General features: G+C 42.3%; 1 protein-coding gene across 2 annotated transcripts in view; it reads right to left on the reverse strand.

The window, feature by feature from the left end:
• RAPGEF5 (Rap guanine nucleotide exchange factor 5) overlaps positions 1 to 23,889 on the reverse strand; it is a 226,731-nt gene that overhangs the window by 10,522 nt on the left and 192,320 nt on the right. For both annotated transcript variants that reach the window (XM_023250436.2, XM_023250437.2), the window contains 7 exons: positions 22,938 to 23,035; positions 19,384 to 19,506; positions 17,224 to 17,402; positions 11,916 to 12,006; positions 9,486 to 9,536; positions 8,600 to 8,687; positions 2,945 to 3,009 (listed from right to left, as the gene is read on the reverse strand). In XM_023250436.2, coding sequence (XP_023106204.2) covers positions 2,945 to 3,009; positions 8,600 to 8,687; positions 9,486 to 9,536; positions 11,916 to 12,006; positions 17,224 to 17,402; positions 19,384 to 19,506; positions 22,938 to 23,035 — 695 coding nt within the window. The remainder of the gene's footprint in view (positions 1 to 2,944; positions 3,010 to 8,599; positions 8,688 to 9,485; positions 9,537 to 11,915; positions 12,007 to 17,223; positions 17,403 to 19,383; positions 19,507 to 22,937; positions 23,036 to 23,889) is intronic.

Below are 23,889 nucleotides of genomic sequence, written 5' to 3' on the forward strand. Positions count from 1 at the left end.
GTGTACATGCATAACTGCATTTAGCTTCTAGTTGTCTTTTTTTAATAAAGTTCTCTTTGGGAATTTATAATTTAAAAGAGAATATTATTACTTATTTATGCCATGTTATTTCCTTAAGGCATCTTAAAGGATTAAGGGGGTACAGTTATTGACACTAAAAGAAGTACTATTTGTTAGACTACGTTTTGCTCCCAGAGGTTAATCTGAATTTTTTTTTTTTTTTTTTTTTTTTGAGAGTGAGAGAGAGCCTATGTGTGTGCACCAGCAGGGAAGGGCGGGAAGGGGGAAGAGGAGAGAGAGAGAATCTTAAGCAGGCTCCACACCACCCAGTGTGAAGCCCAATTCAGGGTTCCATCTCATGACCCTGGGATCACGACCTGAGTCCCAATCAAGAGTCAGATGCTTAACTGACTGAGCCACCCAGGTGCCTCAGTCTGAAGTCCTGACACATCTGAAAGCAAGACCCTAGACAACATTAGCTGTTATCCAAAGGCATCCACTGGATTGTTGGAGAAAGTAGCAGAAGCCCAGAAATGCTGGTCAGAATGAGAGACAGGGATGTGAGGATCTTTCCATGGCTTTTTCCCATTTGTGCCTTTATCGAATCTTTCTCTGACTTCAGTAGCACTATCAGAGGGGCAGTAACACAAGGAACTTGACCAAACCACTGGCTCACCTGGGGGAGAAGGTCAACTGCTGGCCTGCTCTTAACAACAGACAACAGTCAGCTTTATAACGAGCACAACTGTTCTCCCATGTTCCGTCTAAGTTAGTCAGAGGGTAACTCACTAGACCTTTGTGCTGAATTCTACTCAGAGTGACACCCCTCCTCCCGCATCTCCACACATGCTCTCCAAAGCTTGTGAGGCATTCTTAACCAGATGTGCTGGCCGGGATTTGAAGTAGATATTGACCAAAGGCTTCATCTGCCTGAAATCATTTCATTAATATCCAACACTGGAGATTAACCTACATAAAGTCTAGAATGTTAGTGCCTATAGTCTTTGGTTGCAAACAGGTACCCTGGGATCTTCAGAACATGACACAGTGAGGGGCACCTGCCTGGGTGGCTCAGCCAGTTGAGCGTCTGATTTTGGCTCAGGTCATGATTCGTGGTTTGTGAGTTGGAATCCCACATCAGGCTCTGTGCTGACAGCTCAGAGCCTGGAGCCTGCTTCAGATTCTGTGTCTCCCTCTCTCTCTGCCCCATCCCAGCTCACACTTGGTCTCTGTCTCAAAAATAAATAAACATTAAAAAAAATTACAATTATCTTAAAAAAAATAGAACATGACACAGTGATACAGAACAAGTCTCTAAAGAGTATGTACAAAAAAAAACTCACTCTGAATATCTACTTCTGGCTGTGCTGGTTTGACTGTAGCATCTAAAATAACTGAGCTCTGGAAAGCCTGCTTGGCTCAGTCAGTTGAGTGTCTGACTCTTGGTTTTGGCTCAGATCAGGTCATGATCTCACAGTTTTGTGAGTTCCAGCCCCGTGTCAGGCTCTGTGCTGGCAGCACAGAGCCTGTTTAGGATTCTCTCTCTCCCACTCTCTCTGCCCCTCCCCTGCTTGTGCTGTCTCTGTCTCTCTCAAAATAAATAAACTTAAAACTGTTTTAAATAACTGAGCTCTGGTTCCAAAGCACTTAGCACAGGGGGATTTAAAGAGTACAGGCACATCCACTTTAAAAACAACTTAACCAGATGTGCTGGCCAGGATTTGAAGTCAAATCAGTCATTCTCAACTGATTAAAATAGAGCTACGGCAGGATATCCCAAGACGTCTCTCTCCCAGATTCTAGGTGCTTGGATTTTCAAGTGGCACAGCGGTCCTCTGTCACCTCACCCCATGTGTGGTGAGTTAACCTGACGATTACAGCCGGGCACTTATGAGGCAAAGGTCAGATGCCAAGCCCCGCTCGGACTCATCAGTTTGTACCGTTCTTTGGTCATGGTCTGCAACCCCTGCCTCACTCAACCTTCTCTCACATGCCTGACCCAGTCTCACAGGGAATCGGGGGTCAGTTCCTGAAAGAGTTCATACAAATCCATTACCATTACTGAGAAGGTCACTCAAAGGTCAGGATCTACGGACAGGGGTCACTGGTATCATCTTTAACCATGAAGGACAGTCTAATCTATGACACTCAAGTTCATTTGGGGACAGATCCATTCTTGCAGTCCACGGGGCCTCTCTGGAGCACTCCTTGTTTACACTTGCTCAGTTCTCCCCAGCAGCTCCCCCTCTGCCCTAGGCCAGTCCGAAAGGCTAAGGAGGAGCTCACTACAGGAGGAAGTACCTGGGAAGGTCTTAGAAATACTTAAGGAAGGGGAATTTCAGTAACTCGTAAGGGAGGACTGATTGGGAACCTTTCACTTGAGAGCAGGGAGTGCACTCTGTCTGAGCTGCTGTCTCCACAGTCCACTGTGCTCCACAGGCGGACAGAGGGGTGGTGCTTCCTCTCAGGCACAGCCTGCGAATTCCACCTTCGCATCCAGTGGGGAGCACTGAAGATGAACGCATCTCCCCAGAAGCAGAGCTTTTTCCTGGGTCCTGGAAGCAGTATACACTGAGACGCAGAGCGATGCCTTTCAAGCAGTAAAGCTTAACCTCCTGAGTGTGAACTCTTAGTGACAGAACCTTACAGGTTTTATTTCCGGTTTAGTAACACACACACAACCACTGATATTAATTGAATGAAGTCCCATTTTCAAAAATAAAAAGCAGACTTTCATAGTTGGTCCTCAAAACCTTGCTAGCACACTTATTTTTCACTGGAATACATTTTATTGGCAATGCTGAACGTGCAGCAAATAAGCTCCTGGAAACCACCGTGTATTCAGAGGAGAAAAATACTTAAACCATTTGTTTCTTAGAACAAGAAGGAAAAGCATGCACTTTCCTGACAGTGAGAAAAGGGAGAAATAATGAAATGTACGTACCAGTTTTTCAAAATTGACAAGATTATCCAAAAATGTTTTATTTCCTTCATGAATAAATGTTACATCTGAAAATTAAAAACAAAAAGACATGTGTGCCATTAGGAATGGATCATGAGTCAGGGCTAAGGAGGTCCAGAGGCAATGCAACTTATTAATTTTTCTTAAACATCATGCATTACTCCATGCATTTGACAAGGCAACTTGAACCTGAATCTGTATGGTATTCGAAGTGAAAAGGCATAATTTATAAGTGAGGGGGAGGAGAGAATATTATAACATTAATGCAGTTATATATTTTGCACTTCAACGTGCTTGAGAGAAGCCAACACTATTCTATAACTTAACCAGTCCATTATGTTTTTTTGACCAGAACACTGAGCAGGAAAGAAATAAATACCCAGAAACAAAGGAATTTTCATATTTATGTGCTTACTTTTTAACAATCCCTGGCAAAGTGTATGTGGCCTGCTTTATCTACATTAGAAGATTTAGATTCAGATGTTAAAATGTAGATTTTTCGGTCTCAAAGCCAGTGCCTGATTGTGTATCAGAAATGAGGAAAGGGATGGGTTAGAAAATGGCAGTTTCTGGCCCTACTCAATGGGTGGAAAGCATCTCTGATGAAAAGAACATACGGAAATTAGGATGAAGGTACATTTTCAGAGGAAGGGAAAGTTACATTTGGTTTGAGCCTCACCTACACGGGAAGTGACAGAAGATACTCAAAGAAAAGCCTCCTTTTGGTTGCAAAAAACCTGAATGCCTCCTCCAGAGAAAGGGATTTGGGAATTAGTTACAATAAAGACAGCAGCTGAAGCTCAGTGAGTGGATGACTCAAACTCAGATCAGAGGGTCAAAGACAGAGCACTAGGGAATCTTCACAGATAAGAATCAAAGAGCCTGCAAATAATCATGTAGGATCACAAACATGGAGGATAAACCAAATGAAAATTATCTTGTTGAAATAACCTGACATAAAAGAGGCAAAAGAACAGCTTAAGATTCCTATAAATAGAAAGGGAAAGCATTTGCATTTAATCAAGACTTTCATCCTGCTGGTCCCTATGGGGCAATTACGAGGTAGGTGCTGGAAACCTGCCTGCAAGACACTTGGCTGCTGAGCTCTGACTGCCCACCAGGGGACGACACCAGCCACAGACCTACATGATCCCTGATCCAAACCTTTCCTCAAGGAACCCCTTATATACAGCTTCTAGCACCGACTGCAAAGTTTTCCTAAGCTTTTTCCCCCTTGACTAAAACTGATGTTCTAATAGGAAAATAATTTACAATTACACAGTTGTCTGAAAGACTCTGGTTATTTTGTCTTTCATGACTTTGCTTTCAAAAAAGAACCATAAGCTTTCATTCTGTGACGCGATACTTAGAGTAGTCGGCGCATGAGCTTTTCCTTTTTTTGTGTGTAGCAAATAAGCGCGTGTGCACTCTACCTACATTACACACCACCTAAAAGCCCAGTCTCCCCTAACTCCCTGAGACCTCGGGTTACAAATGCCCTCTCTGAGTCACTTGGGCCATTTCCCCAATGTTACATTATTGTCCTCTTCTCCCTATGTTCCCGAGGATGATGATGAGGGGTGATGACAATAATGGCACTTATCTCTATTAACAGCATCAGAAAGGGCATTAACAGAAGACTGTAAGGTAAAGCCTTAGCAGGACAGAATGTGAAGAAACTGTGAGCCAAAGAACATGCACAGCTGGCCCAGGATCACAGCTCTACTCCTCCTAGCCAGGGCTCAAACCCAGGGAGCCTGCTTCCTCTTCCCCACTGTGCCTCTCTGGGAGCTCACATTGAAAGGACTTGGACATTTCTTACAGCCCGTTACAGTCGCCTGGCTAGATTTATGGCATGTGGGGTGTGTCTGCAACTTTTCAAATCTTTCCTTTGGTGGCTCCCTCTCTTTCCTCCAACCTAAGGTCTTTTCACTTCTTGGGTGGTCTCAACCCCAACCCTTAGGGCTTGGAGGTCAGGCTGATGAGCATGAGAATAAGGCAGGGAAGGTGCTTGGGGCCGGGTGGAAAGGGCAGAGAGGCTGGAGGGGCTGCCACTCAGGAGAGGGGGTTCAAGTGGCTGAAGGTTTTGATGCAGTTGAATGGCAGGTGATGCAGTCAGAAGGGAAGGGAAGGAAGGGGGGGGAGGGAAGAAAGAAAGTTGGGAGGGAAGGGGACAGAGAGAAAGAAACCTGGGACCTCAGAACTTAAGTCGTGGGAGGGGAGGGGAGGGGAGGGGAGGGGAGGGGAGGGGAGGGGAGGGGAGGGGAGGGAAGGGAAGGGAAGGGAAGGGAAGGGAAGGGAAGGGAAGGGAAGGGAAGGGAAGGGAAGGGAAGGGAAGGGAAGAAAGTTGGGAGAGAAGGGGACAGAGAGAGAGAAAGAAACCTGGGACCTCAGAACTTAAGTCGTGGGAGGGGAGGGGAGGGGAGGGGAGGGGAGGGGAGGGGAGGGGAGGGAAGGGAAGGGAAGGGAAGGGAAGGGAAGGGAAGGGAAGGGAAGGGAAGGGAAGGGAAGGGAAGGGAAGGGAAGGGAAGGGAAGGGAAGGGAAGGGAAGGGAAGGGAAGAAAGTTGGGAGAGAAGGGGACAGAGAGAGAGAAAGAAACCTGGGATCTCAGAACTTAAGTCATGGGCTGTGAAGCAATTCTGGGTACCCACCAGGCTGAGTGTGTGAAATGAGTACCTTTCATCTGGAGACACCTGAACACTCTCCAAACACTTCATATAACAGAAGTGCCAGACAAAATGACTCCACTTGTTGATGGCAATTAAAAGAGGAGGAAGAAACACCAGTTTTCCTTTTATTTAAATACACTCGCAAACCTGCAATAATCACCTCTTCTCTAAAATACATACACATCCCACCGGAGGACTTCAGTTAATCTTCAAACACCTGTTGATTATTGACTCTACTGGGAAGGACTACCATCTTCAAAACACTGAATGAAACAGACTATTTGGCTGCTTTGGACTTTAGCTTAGCTGGACCCTTTCTCCTACACTTATTTAGGGTTTCCTATTCATCTGCTTTCTGAACAGATTCCACACCACAGTATGGGGGCAACTAAATCAAAAGGCAAGAATTCAACTGGGAAACAGGAAAGCTGAGACTTGGAAGGATCCTCAGATTACCTGATAATCTCCATGCTTACTGGGAACTGTCTCAACAAAAAAAAGAAAGAAAGAAAGAAACATGGGAGGCCTAATCCTTCTTAACATCCAAGGGGTTCAATTTGGTCCTTTTTCTCTAACTAATAGCAACCCAAAGTGGGAGGCACAAGGGGCAGAATGAGTTTTCATTAATAAGGTGGTTGTTCTAAAGTAGTTTATTACAACTTAAAAATTTTTTTGCAATTAAAAAAGCCCCCAAATTAATGTTATTATTTTTTTTAACGTTTATTTATTATTGAAAGACAGAGACAGAGCATGAGCATGGGAGGGGCAGAGAGAGGAGGAGACAAAGAATCTGAAGCTGTTAGCACAGAGCCCGATGTGGGGCTCTAACTCACAAACCGCGAGACCGTGACCTGAGCCGAAGTCAGAAGCTTAACCGACTGAGCCACCCAGGCATCCCAATGTTATTTTTTCCAAAATGTTTTGTTCCAGGCATGATATATACATATTTAAGATTTTACATTATATTCCTTTGGAAATTATTTCAGACAAAATGATAATTTTATTAAAATTTTTTTTAATTTTTATTTTTCAGAGAGAGAGAGAGAGAGAGAGAGAGAGACAAAGTATGAGTGGGGGAGGAGCAGCGAGAGAGGGAGACACAGAATCCAAAACAGGCTCCAGGCTCTATCAGCACAGAGCCTGATGCGGGGCTCGAACCCACGAACTGTGAGATCATGACCTTAGCTGGCATCAGACGTTTAACTGACTGAGCCACTGAGGCATCCCAGAAAAAAATAATTTTAAATAAAGTGTTAATGATGTTTATTTTTATAATCACAAAATATTTAAAAGGGAAAACTGCTTAAACTCAAGAAAGCCTCTAATAAAAAAAAGAAAAAAATGTTTAATTTACTAGAGTGAATGAATGTATTTTCAGTAGAAAAAAAGGGAAATTCGTTTTGCTGCCAACAAAGAGGTGTAGATAAACTCAGTAGAGCAGAAAATTGCATCTAAGCTAAGATATAAGTGTGAGACACTTGGCTGCATTAAATATTTTTTGGGGGGAAATCAAGAATATACAGCAAAAAACACTGCTCATATTTAAATAAGCTAAAGGGACATTGTCTACTAACTTCTCATTACCTTACAAATTTTGTTTCAAATTGTTTTCTGCTTAAAATCAATTCCTTTCCCAGATCTGTCTTCATTTCCTGCTTCCTATTTGTGTCTAAATGATTCTAAGTGTTATGTCCTGCCTGCCACCCACACTGTCCAGGTGAAGGTGTTTTATTTTGCAAGTAAAAATCATAAGCCTGAATAAACGTTTAAATTGCTATTTTGGCATTACAATCCCCCCTTATTTCACCCATTTACATTTAGCAGAATCTTTTCAGCTTGAATGCAGCATCTATATGCCTCTCAGTTGTGCTAACACAATATTGTTTCACAAAGATTCTTGCTTGATACTAGATGCAGGCTAGATGAGGAGCTGTAGGGAATCACAGCGACTCAGAAATTCTCCAAGCTCGTGTTGTTCTGGAGAGAAGCTGAGGAAGGAAGATCAGCTTTATTGTCAGTGGGGGTAGCAATGGGGGGAGAGGAGGCAGGGAGCCTGGCCAGGCCATCCAACAACACAGTTACTAGGTAACTCATTTCCAGAATCACATTTACGAGTCCAGCTACTGGGGCCAGACCTAGCAGAAGTTACATGCCTCTGAAGGGCACAGGCTATATAAAAGAGTAGGCCTATAAAATCCCTTGGGAAGAATCAAAATATGCCCCCCCCCCAAAAAAAAAAAAAAAGACCAAATCCCTTTTCCCTGGAAAGCACCTAGGTAGAATATATACTGAATGTTAGCAGAATAGGCCAGTATAAAAAGAACTTCCTTTTAATTAAACCTCTTGGTTTGAAAGAGACCACTGAGATCTCATTAACAAATGTAACTAACATGTTTCAGGATGAATTATTTGGTGCTCTATAGGAGAAGTCAGGGGACTAGCTTGCAGCTGTAACATATTTTCCCAAATGGATTCCATTACTGGAAAAAGAAAGTACGTCCTCCACCAATAATTTTCATCCACTATATTGCCTGTGTTGACCACAGGTATTTCTCACACAGCAGCAGCCAGTCAGGGAGCTCCCTGAAATTTAAGCTGCAAATGTAGAGAGCATGATCACTGTTTGGTTTCTTTATCCCAGCCTTATTCTTGGTTGAATTAAGTGGATGGTAAACTCTAAGAAACTAAGACCATGCTTAGAAGCAGAGCAAAATAAAAACACATGTTTCCAGTCCCAAATTTTGGAAGTCAGGTGAAAATGCTTTATCTCTCGAGTAAAATTAAGTATTTCTGGTACCTCAGAAATAATTGAGCATTTGAAAAACAATCACAAGCAAACACAGGTGTAATGTCAAAATTAGTCTCACAAAATACACCTAGAGTCCCCCTCCTTTTTTTTCAGCCCCTCATAGTTAGAATGACACATTTCTGAAGATGGAATTGCACAACATAAAACAAAATTGTTACCTTTAAGCAACAGGGGCATGAATGGGATTTTGGGTGGTTTCATCTTTTTGAAAGCATCTCTGTAGGCTTTGTGATTCAGGGAAGGATCCTGCCAAACCAAGCAGATGACAAAGAGAAAGAAAAATCAATGTGCTACAGAAACAATTCTAAATCCACTTTTGCTATACAATTTGAACATGATTTAGATATTGAGAGGTTCTTCCTCAGAACAAAGTAGATAAAGGTTTCCTAGGAGAATAAACTCGCTAAATTAGGGCAAGAAATGTAGGCGATGAACGAAAGTCAACTTATTGGTTTACAATAATGGGAAATGACTGCAAAAGAGAGGCACCTTTTGATTGCCCTATTATTTTCCTCAAATAGGTTTCTTAAGTACAGTTTCCTCTGCATAATTTCTATCATGAGGTAACCCCAAAGTCTTTTGTTAGGTACACTGCAAAGAAACACCTCCCTTATAATGCACAGACAATGCACAGAAAGTAAGAGCACATTGTTTTATTGTGTTCTGAAAAGAAACATTAAAAAAAAAAAACCCTAAATCTAAGAAATGGTAGAAAGGAGAAAAAGGAGAAAAAGGTAATGCATAAGACACTGACCACACACTCCATTTATACCAGTTGATTCTGTAAGCTTTGAAATGGACTAGGTACTTAAAAATCTTCATTGTCCAAATGAGGTCAAAAGGACCATTCTCACTACCTTCTTCCATGGAGAGGAAGAGGCATTAACTGTCCATTCCTTCATTCCTTCAGAAGCAAAGCTACATTTTCATACACAAGTGATGTAGGCTAAGCTACTGGACAACGTGCTGGCCATTACAATCTAGAAGGAAATTTGTTACGATCCATTAATTTGAAGAGTAAGTCCCCTTTGGCTCGCTACTTACTGTTAAACTTTCGAGTTCAGAGAAAAGTTTCTTAAACTTCCCAGGGATTTTCTAAAATCAAACAAACAAAATACAAAAAGGAAAAGGTCAAAGAAGTCAGTTATTTTCAGAGGCACTAGGGGGAACTTTTCCTAAGCTGTGCTGGCATGTGTCCCATTTCTGAGCATAAATACCTCTATCATTTGATTCTACGCCACTTGCTTCTCACTGGGCAATCTTCATCATTCCTTAATGTGACATTCCTTGGGAATGGTGCTCAAGACAGTTTAAAATAATGCACAGCTACACGACTCAGGAATCTAGCTGGTCACACATTCCACACACGGGTGATTTTTTAATACAAACTTGAATTTCAGCTCCATATCCCACCTTCGGCGAATGCTCTGGTCTTCTTATAGAGTCTTGCTGAGTGGGAAATAATATTGGCTGACATTTTTTGTCTAAATGATAGAACTGTGTTTCACAGCAGAGGGATAAATGGTGAAAGGCCATAAAAACCCTAAGTGATGAAGGCTGCACGTCAGTGGGAAGGAACTACTGAATAGTGAAGAGCAACCACATCAACATCATAGAGGGTAGAAACATATGCCATCCTCCCAAATAAAAATTTGGGCCCAAGCAAGAAGCACCTGGGATTTTCCAGCCTAGCTCTGACACGATTAAGGGAAATACTGGATACGTTCCATACTGACTTAGTAGTCAGTTAGTCTGAATTTGAATTCCGACTCTGCCCCTTTCTAGCTGCGTGGTTTGCTGTGAGTCCCCACTTGCCCTTCTGTGGTCCAAGTGGAGCCGGTCCAAGACCTTCTTCTCGTTTGCCCGGCCCATTATCTACCAGCCACGGCACTGATGAGTGCCCTGTACATGGTAGGCAGTCAACATGTGCGTGAAACGCATGCTGTTGGAACTTAATTATTTCTCCTCTCAATTTCTGCAAATCAAAGCTTCTTTCCAGGTTTAATTCAAATTCCACTTTCTTCTGACCCTTGCTGGCCTTTTCCCTCCTGCTCTGATTGACTGTGGCCTTTGTTGGCCATCTCCTTTCATCTCACAATGTGTGTGCAGGTCGTGTTTGCTTAACCAGGGAAGGCAGGCCTTTCATTTCTTTTCTTTTGCACTCCTTTAAGGGGCGGTGACCCTGACCCTCAGGTCACCACCATGCATTCCAATGAAGTATGGCCCCTGAAGCAAAGACAGTGAATCCCCATTATTCAGAGCTCTGAGTTGAGATCTAACGTAAGAAAAAGCTAGCTGGCCTAGGTTGTAGGAGTTTGAATCAGGGGACCATCAGAATGGAGTAGTGACAGGAGCTGAATCAGAGAGGGCTGGAGAGAAACTGAGACCACAGGAGTCACATGGAGCTCAGGGTCATAAGGGAGAAAGAAGCCTGAATGGTTAAAGAGAAAAAGATGAGGGAGAGAAAAGGTGCATGCAGTGCGGTAGCCAGTCAGTAGGGAACAGAGAGGCAGAGAAAGAAACAAAAGTCCAAAAAGAAGGTGATGGGGCCCGGGGAGAGGCTGAGAGCCCTGTATCTGTGCCTAGACACATTTAGGGGCATCTCGGTTTCAGTTATTTTCTCATAGGCCCTTTATAGTTTGCGGTTCAGAACTTGGACTAACTTGAGTGGGCCTCTCCACCTTAGAACCGGAATGGCCATTATCACCCAACACTGACAGAGGCAGAGCCCTGACTTGTGAAGCCTGAAACATACTACTTTGCGGGCCCCTCTTTGGAAAAAAGAATACAAAATTACTTTATGTCTGCAAATTTTACAAAGATACACATCCTCCACTGAACACAATGCCAGGGGCAATGCAAGAGAAAGGACCAGAAGCTTAAATTCATTAGCATCTCAACAAATCTGCTCTGGACATATGTCATCACTTCGAAAGGACTAGCATGGGACTGTAACCACACTATCATGGCAGCAGGGCAGAAAACAAATATGCATGTGTGTACAATTTATGTTCTATTATATATATAATAGAACCATCCTGAAGACCATGTGATCAAAATAGTTCTACTTGACACATTCATTTTTAACATTTTTTTTGAGTGGTACTTAACCTCATTTAAACCATTTAAGTCAATGTATTTTATTTTTTATTTTTTATTTTTTCAACGTTTATTTATTTTTTGGGGGACAGAGAGAGACAGAGCATGAACGGGGGAGGGGCAGAGAGAGAGGGAGACACAGAATCGGAAACAGGCTCCAGGCTCTGAGCCATCAGCCCAGAGCCTGATGCGGGGCTCGAACTCACGGACCGCGAGATCGTGACCTGGCTGAAGTCGGACACTCAACCGACTGCGCCACCCAGGCACCCCTAAGTCAATGTATTTTAAATAAAGGCCTTTTGTTGGCATGTTTCCCCTTCAGTTTTATTTGTCCCTATCCCACTTCCCCCTTTCATGTGGGCCCCCAAGGCTCACCTCCCAGGTCTGCGACAGCCGACTCACAGAAGCAGTGTTGAGACCCATCACAATAGCAAAGAAAGAATTCAGGTTTCTCTGGGCTTTGCAGCTACGGAATAAAAGAAAGTACAAGGTACTTGGAGCAACGTGCTTTTGCCAGAAGGCCACAAAAGATAAAGCCCAAAAGACTGTCCTAGGCCACAGAGTTCAATGTCCAGGGCAGGGCTGAACTCTGCCCCATGGCCAACACACATTGACCGCCCCTATGGATGGGGAGTGGTATCCCCTACACTGTTCCTAACACAGGGGACAGATTCCAAATGCTTGGGCTTATCCTTACCTCTAGGGAAAGATCTGTGCTCCTGACACCCCCTTGACGCCTCAAAAGATTCCTCCTTTTAAAATATCTATTTTGGATGACGCATTTAAAATTTCAACTGAAAACTCATGAATTCGTGTTTCTTTATATATAGCAAACTCTCATTATAACAGCTCTCTTGCCCATCTCTTTAATCAGGATGCTGTCTTTATGTTTTGACAGACAAGCCCCTCCCACCTCAGTGGTCCAAGCTTCCCCTCCCATGACATTCAGATGCATTTTCCTTGCTATCAACAAAATAGCTACTGTATTACATATCTATATAAAACATGGCATGTATCATGGGGGATACTGTCCCACATTTCTCATTTAGAGAAAAAAAAGGAGGAAAAAACGCAAAATAAAATCACATTGAGCTCCATTCACTCTGTAAGCTTATCTGTTCTGCATAACGTCAGTCATGCCCTTCAACCTAATTGGTTAAAATTCCACTAACTCTCAAAACCCCCAGAGGGGGCTTGGTCTCCCAGTTCAGCCAGGACAGCCTGCGAGTTGAGGACACTCCTTTTTCTGGGGTGCATTAAAAAAACACTTCTCTGAGATTAGTTTTTAAAATTAAGAAATCACTCTAATTTGATAAATATGAAGAAATATGAAAATGCTCAACAGTAAGCCAGTGCATAAAAACTACCTGGTATATAATAACTTAGCTTGTACCAGATGCTGTCTCTCCCATCACATCTTCACCAATATCTTAGATGGAACTTGGGAACAGTGTATATATAACTCTGTATCCTGCTTCTTCAATTATACTCTGATACAGTATATATTATGAATTCTTCCCAATCATCAATGGTTCTATAACTTCATCAAAAATATATTTCATGATGTGTTTACTTATTGCCCTATTATTGACACTTAAGTTATTCTCAATTCAATACAGAATGCAACAATGAGTATCCCTGTGTATAAAACTTTTCAACTGTATTTATAGGTTTTTTGTTGTTGTTGTTGCTGTTGTTGTTGTTGTTGTTTTGAGAGAGAGAGAGCATGTGCACAGGCAGGAGAAGGGTGGAGAGAGAGGGGAGAGAGAATCCCAAGCAGGCTCCAAGTTCTGCGTTGAGCCTGATGCAGGCCTTGATCTCATGACCTCACTGAAATCAAGAGTTGGATGCTTAACCAACTGAGCCTCCCAGGTGCCCCTATCTATCGTTCTTTTAATTAAGTTAGACCTCCAGTCATTACATGATTGGTCAAAAGCTATCCTCGAACTTAAAGGTTCTGGTAAAAACTGTCCCCAGAAACTGTACTGCTTTCCAGTGACACAGACTGGGTATAAAAGTATCTAGTTTAGAACCAGAAGAATGCTTGGGGTTGTGGCGGGACCCCCATGGGGTTGTGTATGTGGGGCACATACACAGCTGCGTGTGCCCTGGCAGGTCCTCCCTAAGTGGCCTGCTCCTAGTCCCAGCCCCATGGGCTAGGTACTGCCCAATATAGCTGTGCCTGGGCTCCAGGGCAGAGAAGGTCAATCGGGGAGCATTTCGAAGTTCTATCCCCATTAATTGTGGAACCTGGAAAGGTGCTGCTGTCTCCATACCTAGGGTCCAGAATATGTGGGGTGGACACAGTCCTGCAGGACCCCCCACTGCTGGGTCTCCAAGGGCCCAGTGCCTGCAGTTAGAGGGGAGGCAAGAGGACTCAAGACTCAGTCTGATTGGTCACTTCATCCGGTTTCTGCCACCATTCTCCTGGGTGAACGCTATTTGGTATATTCCATGATAAACAAATAAAGATGCCTTCTGGTCAATGATTTAGAAATCCACCTGTTTTTGTAAATCATTGGTGACTAAAGGCATCAATACTTTGACTCTGCTTCCCTTCTGTCATCCACTTCCCTCAGTCTACCCTTTCTGTTTCATCACACCCCTGGAAAGTTCACACCAGCCAGGACAGACTTGAGTCAGCTCCATTCCTCTCTCTCGCTTTTTAAAGATTTAAGTAATCTCTACAGCCAACGTGGGGCTCAAACTTACAACCCTGAGATCAAGAGATCAAGAGTATGCTCTATCAACGGAGTTAGCCAGGCATACCCCCTTCTTTTTCAGTCAGCTCATCTCTTGAAGTGATGATTTGAGGTGAGAGGCTCCTGTGGTCAGCAAGAACTCTCCAGCCCCTGCATCACAGCACGTCAGCTGGAGGCTCTTGCTTACTCCCAGGTCCTCTCACATTCCCAGGCTCCACGGTTCTGTGATTCCTCACTAGACATTAAGTTCCTTATGGCTTGAGTATGTACGTATTTCATTTTTATATTCTGCCCGTCACCGGAAAGCCTTGTAGACAGGCAGCTATTCACACAGCACTTTCTGGAGTTGAAAACAAGACTCTTGGGGGAAATGGTTTTATCGTTATTCATTATAAAAAGGTTTATTATTCCTCATTTTATTCAACACCACTTATCTATCTGCAATCTTAGATAGAATTCTCACCTTTTTATCTTTAGCTCCCATAAACAATTGTCTTCTTTTTAAGTCATCCTTACAATACTAATTTAAAAAAAAGCACATATAACTAATGTCTGAACCTGTAAGTAGAAAAAATGATTTCTCTAGAAGACAAATTGATACAGTACCAACGTTGGATACCAATCCAGTCTGGAATGCTTTGTTACCCAGGTTCATTCATTCCACGATAAGAACAGACTGACACTGAAACATTCCAGTTTAGCAAACATTCCTTTGTCTGTGTGAGGAAATAAACTCCACTCAAACCACAGAGGTGGGGGATGGGGTTGGTGAGAAGGAAGGGAAACATGAATATGCAAATAGATGCCTTAGGCAGGGGAGACACTTCATGATCATGGAAATTACTGTTTTCCCTTGGTTATTCCTACTAGTGTGATTATGAGGAATTTAACTTTATGTTTCTGTTGGCATTCTATTCCATGGGCTGGGGACAGAGAGACCAGTACAGTAAATAATTCAAGAGCATGGGGCCATAAGGAGAAGATGTGAATATATTTCATTTCCCTGAGGATAGATATAATCTTATACTGGAACTAAGCTGTGTGGTGTCATTTTACTCCTTGGGACATTAACATCCCGTTTCTCCAAGTAACTGGCATTTATAAGAAAGCTTTTGATCCAAAAGAGCCTCACCTTTATGAATTGCACAGGCTGTTTGGAATGCACTGGCCAAATCAAAAAAAGGAACATTCACCATAAAAACCATACAAGATGTAGGCGTCTCTGTTATTTCTCTCTCCTCCCATTCTCAGTAACACCAAACACCAGGTTAGGTACTTCCATCATCTCTTGCTAGGTAAACAAAATATCATGCCTGTGGGGTCTCTTTGCCTACAGTTCAGTCTATGTGCTACTTCCAGATCAACCTTCCTGGGGGACAGCTCTGCTCCTATGGGTCTCTTACACAGACACTTGGTAATGAATCCCTGTCTTCTCAATTCAGTCCAAACTCTTTGACCTGAAATTCAACATCCTTCACAATTTGGTTTTATCTTCCTTTGCAGATCAACCTCCTGCTCTCCCACACCTTTCTTACAAATACCCCTCCACTCTGGCCAAAGTGGATGAGGTTCCTTTCCTTGACCATATGTGGTCTGCCTCCAGTGAGCCCCTCTAACACCCTCTTCCAGTGAGGGTCACCTCCATGGAGAGTGTGAACTGTTGGAATCTTATCTGTCCAGTTCACCCAGATTTCAAATATAGACTTGAATGCTACTTTCTTCATGAATGTTTTTCCAATCCTCCTTTTCCACGTTGTTGGCCTAAGAGCTTCCCTTCCTCTAAGGCCCCCAACAGAACTTGATCTTGGAACAGGGCACCCCCCCTTCTCTTCTGCACATTAGCCATTTTAATTATCAAAGCATCCTTTCCAGCACATTGCAGACTCCTCGAAGCCAGGGATTGTGCACAGGGTCAGTGCAGCATGGATCTGCACATGTAATGAATGATCAATATATAGTTCCCGAACGCATTACATGGACATATACTCCAAAACGGTGTGATGTAAAAACTATTTTGGGAGACAAAGGAGAAATAAGATGGGAGGCAGAGGGAACTGGGCAAGATTCTGATTCATGCTGCCTACTTCTGTTGGAAGCTGCCTCAAGAGCAGTCTCAAGATACGAACCTGGTATTTGAAGAGATGCTCCCAGCAAGTTACTCAAATGTCATTCAACTAACCTTTACTGAGTCACTGCTATTTACCAAGTTCTGCACCAGACATCTCAGGTACAATGTTTGCTTAGCAATGGTCCCTGCCCTCTGGAGGCTAACCCAGCCAAGTGAAGGGATTCTACCTAAACACAGAAGTTAAAAAATATAATAAAGAAGCTAAAAGCGAAAAAGCATGTGTGTGAGGGAGAGTGGGATAGGGAATGGCTGATCCTGCATTTGAAAGTCAGGGATGACTTCAGGAAGGAAGCAACATTTGACCTAGGTCTTAGGAATGGCAGCCATTTGTAGGGTGGAAGGGGTCATTCTGGCTGAGCCAACAACACATGTCCAGGTTTGGAGGATGGTGTGTATGGGATAGACAGCCATTCACAGTGGCTGCACCCAGGGGGTGCGGCTCAGAGGTCAGCTGGGACTGACCAGTGCAGGGCCTGCTAAAGAGTTCGCCAAGTTCACACCGTGGGCATCAAGCAGTCAAGAGCAGAATCCTCAAATGCACCTCATTTGCAATGATTCTCCCTGCTCACAACACCTTCCCCGTTGCCCCAGGATGGAGCATGCGGGTGCTGCGCTGCCTGTTTAATCATCCTGCAGCACAGAGCAGACTGCTTTAGGCCGGTGTTTTGACACTGTACAGCAGGAATACTTCAAATGCAAAGACATAAATATTCAAGAAGAGACCTTTTCCATCATTTGGTCACTTAACTCAGTATTATACGTTTACCTCCTAACCCTTCTTATCATCACAAGGAAAAAAATGTACTCTCTCAAGGAGACGAGAGGAATTATGCTTTTCAGCGCCAGAACTCACTGCGCAGCGATTTTGATGAATTTCTTCACCAGCTGCACTCGCTTGCCCAGCTGGCCACAGAGCAGAATCTCCGTGGCCACCCACAGCTGGACTTCATTGCATCTCTGAAGCAGAAGGCTGAGGTTCACGGTGTGCTCCCCGCTTCCTTGTCGGCTGAACGTGAAGTAGATCAGCTCTTGCTGAAAGACAGATTTGTACCAGCATTTATTTTTAGCATAAACACAAGTTGATACAAAAGTTAGTTCATTTTTCAGAGCTACGTCAGGTAGCAGCTCTCACAGCATCACAGGTCTTGAGAATAATAACAACATATTCAATTTGAAACAACGGAGTTTTAGAGAGATCAACAACGTAGTTTTAGAGAGATCTTATTAAATAACGTTCACCTGGAATCTGCCCATAAACGTTATTTTTAGAATGTGCAGATGATGCCTTTTTACATGAAAATCTAGTAAGTTCTAAAGTTTAAATCATAAGCTGAATCAAATCCAAACTTCCTGAACTTGCTCTATCGGCAAAAACAAGGGAAATGTTTGTCACTAGTATTTGTTAAGATGCACATTAAACTCTCACAGGTAGAGTCTTCTGACAAGGTTCTCAAATTTTAGTGTGAATCAGACACCTAGAGGTCTGTTAAAGCAGATGGTTGGGCCCATCCTCTAAATTTTCTGATTCAGTATGTCTGTGGTAGGCCCAAAACCCTGCATTTATAACAAGTTCCCAGGTGGGGCTGATGATGTTGGTCTGGGTACCCACTCTTTGAGAACCACGGATATAAGATATAGTAAAATCATAAACAGAAAGAGAATGATAAGATTACGGCAACGTCCAAAATTTACAAAATTGAGTTAAAACCAGCAACTATTTATAGAGACTGACCATGTGCAGAGGAACAGGGAGATTTCCCTGCAGGGAAAGGAACAGGGATGCAGAGAGGAACAGGGGTGCGTCTGCACTGTGTGTTTTGCAGAAGTAACGCCAGTTCTCACACTGAGTAAGCAGTACAAGCAGGGACATGTCCTATTCTATTAACATTTCCAAAGGCACAAATCATTTAGCTTGAATGAGTTCACTACTTGCTCAAACTTAAATTATAGGGGCACCTGGTGGCTTGATCAGTTAAGTGCCTGACTCTTGATTTTGGCTCAGGTTATGGTCTCACAATTTGTGGGTTCGAGCCCTGCATCAGGCTCTGCACTGACATGTGGAGCCTGCTTGAGATTGATTCTCTGTCTCCCTCTCTCTCTCTCTCTGCCCCTCCCCTGCTCACGCGCGTGCACAGGTGCACGTTCTCTCTCGCGCGCACAAGATAAAATTTAGATTACAATAATGTTGGAATTGTTTTTAACGAGAAAATATGAAGACATTTAAAAGACATTCCAAAATGAAAGTGAAGCTCAAGTCCTCAAGTTGCGCTAGTTTCCTCAGAAGGAAAGGCTGTTTTGTAATGAAACATTTTACTACATGGCAAAGCAAATGCAACATATGGTTGCAGAGGGCTGTCTCATTTTTCATCTCCTGATTCCTGTGAGCCTTTTCCACTGGCTACATTTATTCCTTAATTGTCAGTAGCATTTTGCCCCTACTATTTTATAAATGTTTAAGCTGTCTTTTAAAGGGAGGGTGGATGAACATAAAAATTTGAAATATATCTCAAAGTTTTCAAGAAAGTACTTTATGTCCTGTAGCATAATCTAAATTTATAGAATGTTTTTGAGTAAAAGAATGGCTGTATGTGTATGTAGGTAAGTACATAAATATGGTTCTTGTATACATACAGTCAACTTTACAGAAAAAATAAAAGGATCAGTATTAAAGTCATCAAATGTAAAATGGCTCTTCAACCCCCCTAGAGCTTCATAAACATGCAAATACATATATATCCATACATATAAAAACATAGCATATTTATACTACAGTACATGTATGGTTATATAAGGAACAAATAAAGCACGATCATGTATTCTGATTTTCCTAGGTTTCTGTCAGTCTTTCAATATATTTAAAGTCCCCAAATATCTCTGGGCTATGGTATCCTAAGCATAACTGCATCACCAGATGATGGATCTTCTTAAAACTTAGCCACACACAAATATTCTCCGAAGAAGAATTCAGTGAAATAAAACTACCATTTATTTTATCTTTTCACTACTCACTTACCTCGTGGATTGAATTGAAGAGACTCCAATCAAAATTCATTAATTCCAGAGCAAGATCCCAAGTGTTCATTCCCAAAATCCTCATCGACCTTTGCTGTGATTCCTCATTTTCTGCAAATGGGTTCTAAACCAACAGACAGAAGCAAAAGGACCCTCAGCAATTCCCAAATGTTTGGCACTGAACTGGCTGGCCACAGAAAGGCACTAGAAACCCAGATTAGGAAAGGCATCTTGTCTGGGTACACTTAATATTTTCCCTAGTCTGTTCATCTTTGGTAAGATGCAACCAAATTGGGAAACAGCCTTGGAAACAGTAGAATGTGATCAATGATACTTCACTGAGTTAGCCTGCCCCTCCCCCCTGACACACACACATACACACATACACACACACGCGCACACACGCACATGCGCGCGCATCTACAAATCTGATTATAAAACACTGCCCCAGCAGACAGCATAATGAAAGCGAAAGCCCTGAAATCACTTTGGCTTCTGGTAAGAATTAATGTGCCAGCAGGTTAGTATAAAAACAAACAAAAGAAATGTCATGGTGCACTTCAATAAAGACAGACATGGCTTTTACAGGAAATATGTTTAACAAGCCTCATCCCAGACACACATTTACAAGTTTTATTAAAATGCCTGTGGAAAGCGATACAAATTTAAACAAGAAATAAAAAAATAAGTGTTACTTCATTTACACCCCATGGTAGATGATTATTTTAAGGATCTGTTGCTTTCCCTACACAAATAGGTATGAGTGTGGTAATACTGTTTCCTTAAAATCTGGCATGAAATTATTAAATGCCACCACAACTTTAAATCTTTGGACACTGTTAAATTTATTAAAAATTATTTGGCATCTTTTCAAAATATTTGATATTTTCTTTTTTTTTTTTAATTTTTTTTTTCAATGTTTATTTATTTTTGGGACAGAGAGAGACAGAGCATGAACAGGTGAGGGGCAGAGAGAGAGCGAGACACAGAATCGGAAACAGGCTCCAGGCTCTGAGCCATCAGCCCAGAGCCCGACGCGGGGCTCGAACTCACGGACCGCGAGATCGTGACCTGGCTGAAGTCGGACGCTTAACCGACTGCGCCACCCAGGCGCCCCATCAAAATATTTGATATTTTCTAATTAAAATATAAATTCTCCAGGGACATCTCGGCCGGCTCAGTCAGTAGGACATGTGATCTCATCAGGGTCGTGAGTTTGAGCCCCATGTTGGGGTTAGAGTTTACTTTAAAAAAACACAATTTGAATAGCTAATGATGTTAAAATTGTTAATGACTTGGGAAAAAAAAATGGGACTTTGCAAAATTTAAGGACATGACAGGACGAAGGGAATTCAGATTATAAACATTAATTCCTATTTAAAAACTGCAAAATTATTGGCATTTTACAAGGTTTACTGTTATGAAAAGGTTTCCTAATTTGAAAAAAAAAAACCAAATGACAAACGACTTTCAGAGAGCTTTTCCACAGATGTGATTCTCTTCAGAGCAGGTCAAGGTTCAAATTGTGCCCGCAGGCCAGAGTGGGACACAGTGTGGTACTTGATGAGGGCGGACTGAGAAAATACATGCAAATACTGAGGTGCTGAGAGAGGGAAGCCCACCTTTCTCAGGGCATGATTAGTCTGGAATCAGCCAGATGTCATGCTACACTGTAGGCATTCACAGGGAGAGCCAAGAGCTGGGAAATAACATAAATCTCGGCATACTAATTTGGAGATTTGGCTTTTTATTCCTCCTCCATTCTCCCTAAATGCATCCCTCACCCTGGTACTGCCCTCTGGTTGCCCAAGGCTGTCCACAGCCCTCTCCAAGAAACACTTTCTATTTCTCTATCCCACTCATTCAGGGCTCTAACTCCTGCTCTCCAAGAAGATTAATCAATATGTAAATATAGTGCATGCTAGTGGCTCCACATGTTATCCTACCCTTATTAATATTCCGTTTCAACTGAACTCTTTTGGGGATAAAATGCTGAAAGCTGGCGTTCCGACAGGGCAATTTTAGGTGGTGCACAGAGGTGCTGGTGGGAAACATTTGAGGGCAAGATGGCACCTGGCTCATCTCGGAACATACTTCAGAGTGAGCACCTACTTATTCCACTAAGACATTGCTCAGGCCTGCCTCCCACTCTTCTGAAGCTGGCTCTGGTCCATGGTGGGAGACAGCTCTAGGTGTGCATGGCAGGGAACTGCAGCCAAGTCTATGGGGAGCACGAGGAAGAAGGGCATGGGAGACAGAGTGTAGGTCTCCTTCGTCACCAGGAGCTCCACAGCAGCCGCAGGGTAGATGGTCCTCCTTTACAGTGAGGACTAAAGTCAAGCCAATCTCATTATCTACTCAAGGATGCTGTGCAGCATTGTTTGTCACAGTTCATTGACAGAATTACATCATGTACAGACACAGGACTTGCGACCTGCTGAAGGACACTCAGAAGTGGAAAGACCCTAGTAAGACAAAAGTTTTCCTTTCCTTTGCTCCCTCACCACCTACAAAGGAAAGGCATGTGTAATAGCTTCAGAGCCAAATATAACTGGAGTCCTAGCACTTTCCCTTCCTTGTCTGTAGGAAGTGAGAGTAAGTTACTCAGCCTCTCTGAATGTCACAGGATTATTGGCAATGTTACATGAGATACTGTATGTAAATTACTCAGCACCTGTCTGGTACTATGTGCAAAAACTGACTATGATTAATATTATGGTAGGTTGATACTTGTAGGTAATTTCACATAAAATATTTCTATTATAAGCAGTTTTGGTTAACCAATATGGTGTATACATTCCTCAATTATACATACAACAGGAGTCAGCTAGAAAGAACCAGCTTAGTGATGGCTCCTTGAAGTAGACTGAGACCAAGAGTCTAGATGATACCACCACAATCTGGCAGAGCCTGTCTCTTATGGATGATGGATCCGAGGCCTGATCCTACCATGCAGAAAGCAACCATAACACTGAGGGTTTTAGGAACATAATGACAAATCATCTGCTTAGGCATAAATGTGCTTAAGTTTGAAATGAAAATAACTTACAGAGTGGGTTCTACGTTTCTTTAAACTCTTACTCCTTATCTACATCCAAAGTACCATTGTTAGGAGCCTACCTTACATGGGGAAGGCTGATAATCTACCTTTTCTTCCAGGGAAGGGTACACTCAAAGTGCACCAAATGGACTGAAACAAGGATACGGAGTCTCTTTCTCCTTAAATCTGCACAGGGTACATTTCTCAGCCTAATCTCCACATATCCACCCAAAAAGAAGAAATAGAATTAAGATTCTGTTGGAGAGGAGGGTCACTTCTTTCATATCCCTTGTTTCAGGGGCCCAGAGAGAAGCAGGGTTTGACTTCAGAAGGGTTTAGGATTCCTGAAGTTGTACTTGCCTTGGATTTGCAAAAGCAGTGTTATTTGACAAGTGTATTGTTGGCCAGGGGAGGGGGTGGTTCAATGTACTTTTCTAACATGTATTACAAACATACAAAAAAATATGATTTCAGTGTGCCATTTGTGTTTCAAGTAAAAGGCTCAAAGTCCTTACCAAAGTGTCAGCCAGGTCTTTCCGGTAGACATATATCCGACCAGATGCTTCAAGGGATTTGGAGATGGCCAAGTCATTTGGCTGAAGTTCATGTTTTTCTTTATTAAAAAAAGAGGGAGAGAGGTTAGACACACAAGAACAGTGGTAGGCATACACAGTATATCTAAAAAGTGAAAACTGCCAAAGAAAAATATTTAAAAGCAAACAATATAGATTTAATTCAGTTCTGCATATTCTGTGCAATGGCACCAATGGGAGCATGGACATCACTGCTCACTACCCATAAAGTGGAAACCTCTTATCATTCCTTCTTATAATTTTTAGTCATTCTTTAGAATACAGACCAGTTTAGGGAAGAAAAGTAAAATTCACTCATAATCCCATCACTCTGAGATAACCATATAAAGGCTATTTTGATAACACTTGGGTCTATTTTTGTTCTGATCTTCATGTAAATGTGTATAACCAATACCCACACACATATATAATTGCAATTATTTATACATATGTGTTCAAAATTAGTATGGATACATACACACATATACATTTATAATTATTCTATATCTGGCTTTATATTCTGATTTTGCTATAAGCACTTATTATAACCACTTGTCAAAAATATTTAGGTATGTCATGTTTAATTGGTATATAACAGTCCATTATACCATCATTTCATCTTTCCTCTATTGACCAATTTAATAGTTTTCAATATTTTTGTTATATAAATTAGATGGCAAGATATATGTAAATACTGGCACAGGGTGTGGCACATAACAAGGGCTTGATAAATGGGATCTATTATTATAGCAGTCATATACTCCTGAAGTCAACATCCTTATGCATAAATTTTTGGCTGCTTATAGATGATTTTTTAAAGATAGATTCCCAGTAATGGAATTACTAAATCAAAGGGGAATGAATATTTTTTAAAGTTGCTGATACAGGGGCGCTC

This window comes from Felis catus, chromosome A2 (genome assembly GCF_018350175.1).
Source record: "Felis catus isolate Fca126 chromosome A2, F.catus_Fca126_mat1.0, whole genome shotgun sequence".
In the NCBI taxonomy this organism is placed as follows: domain Eukaryota; kingdom Metazoa; phylum Chordata; class Mammalia; order Carnivora; family Felidae; genus Felis; species Felis catus.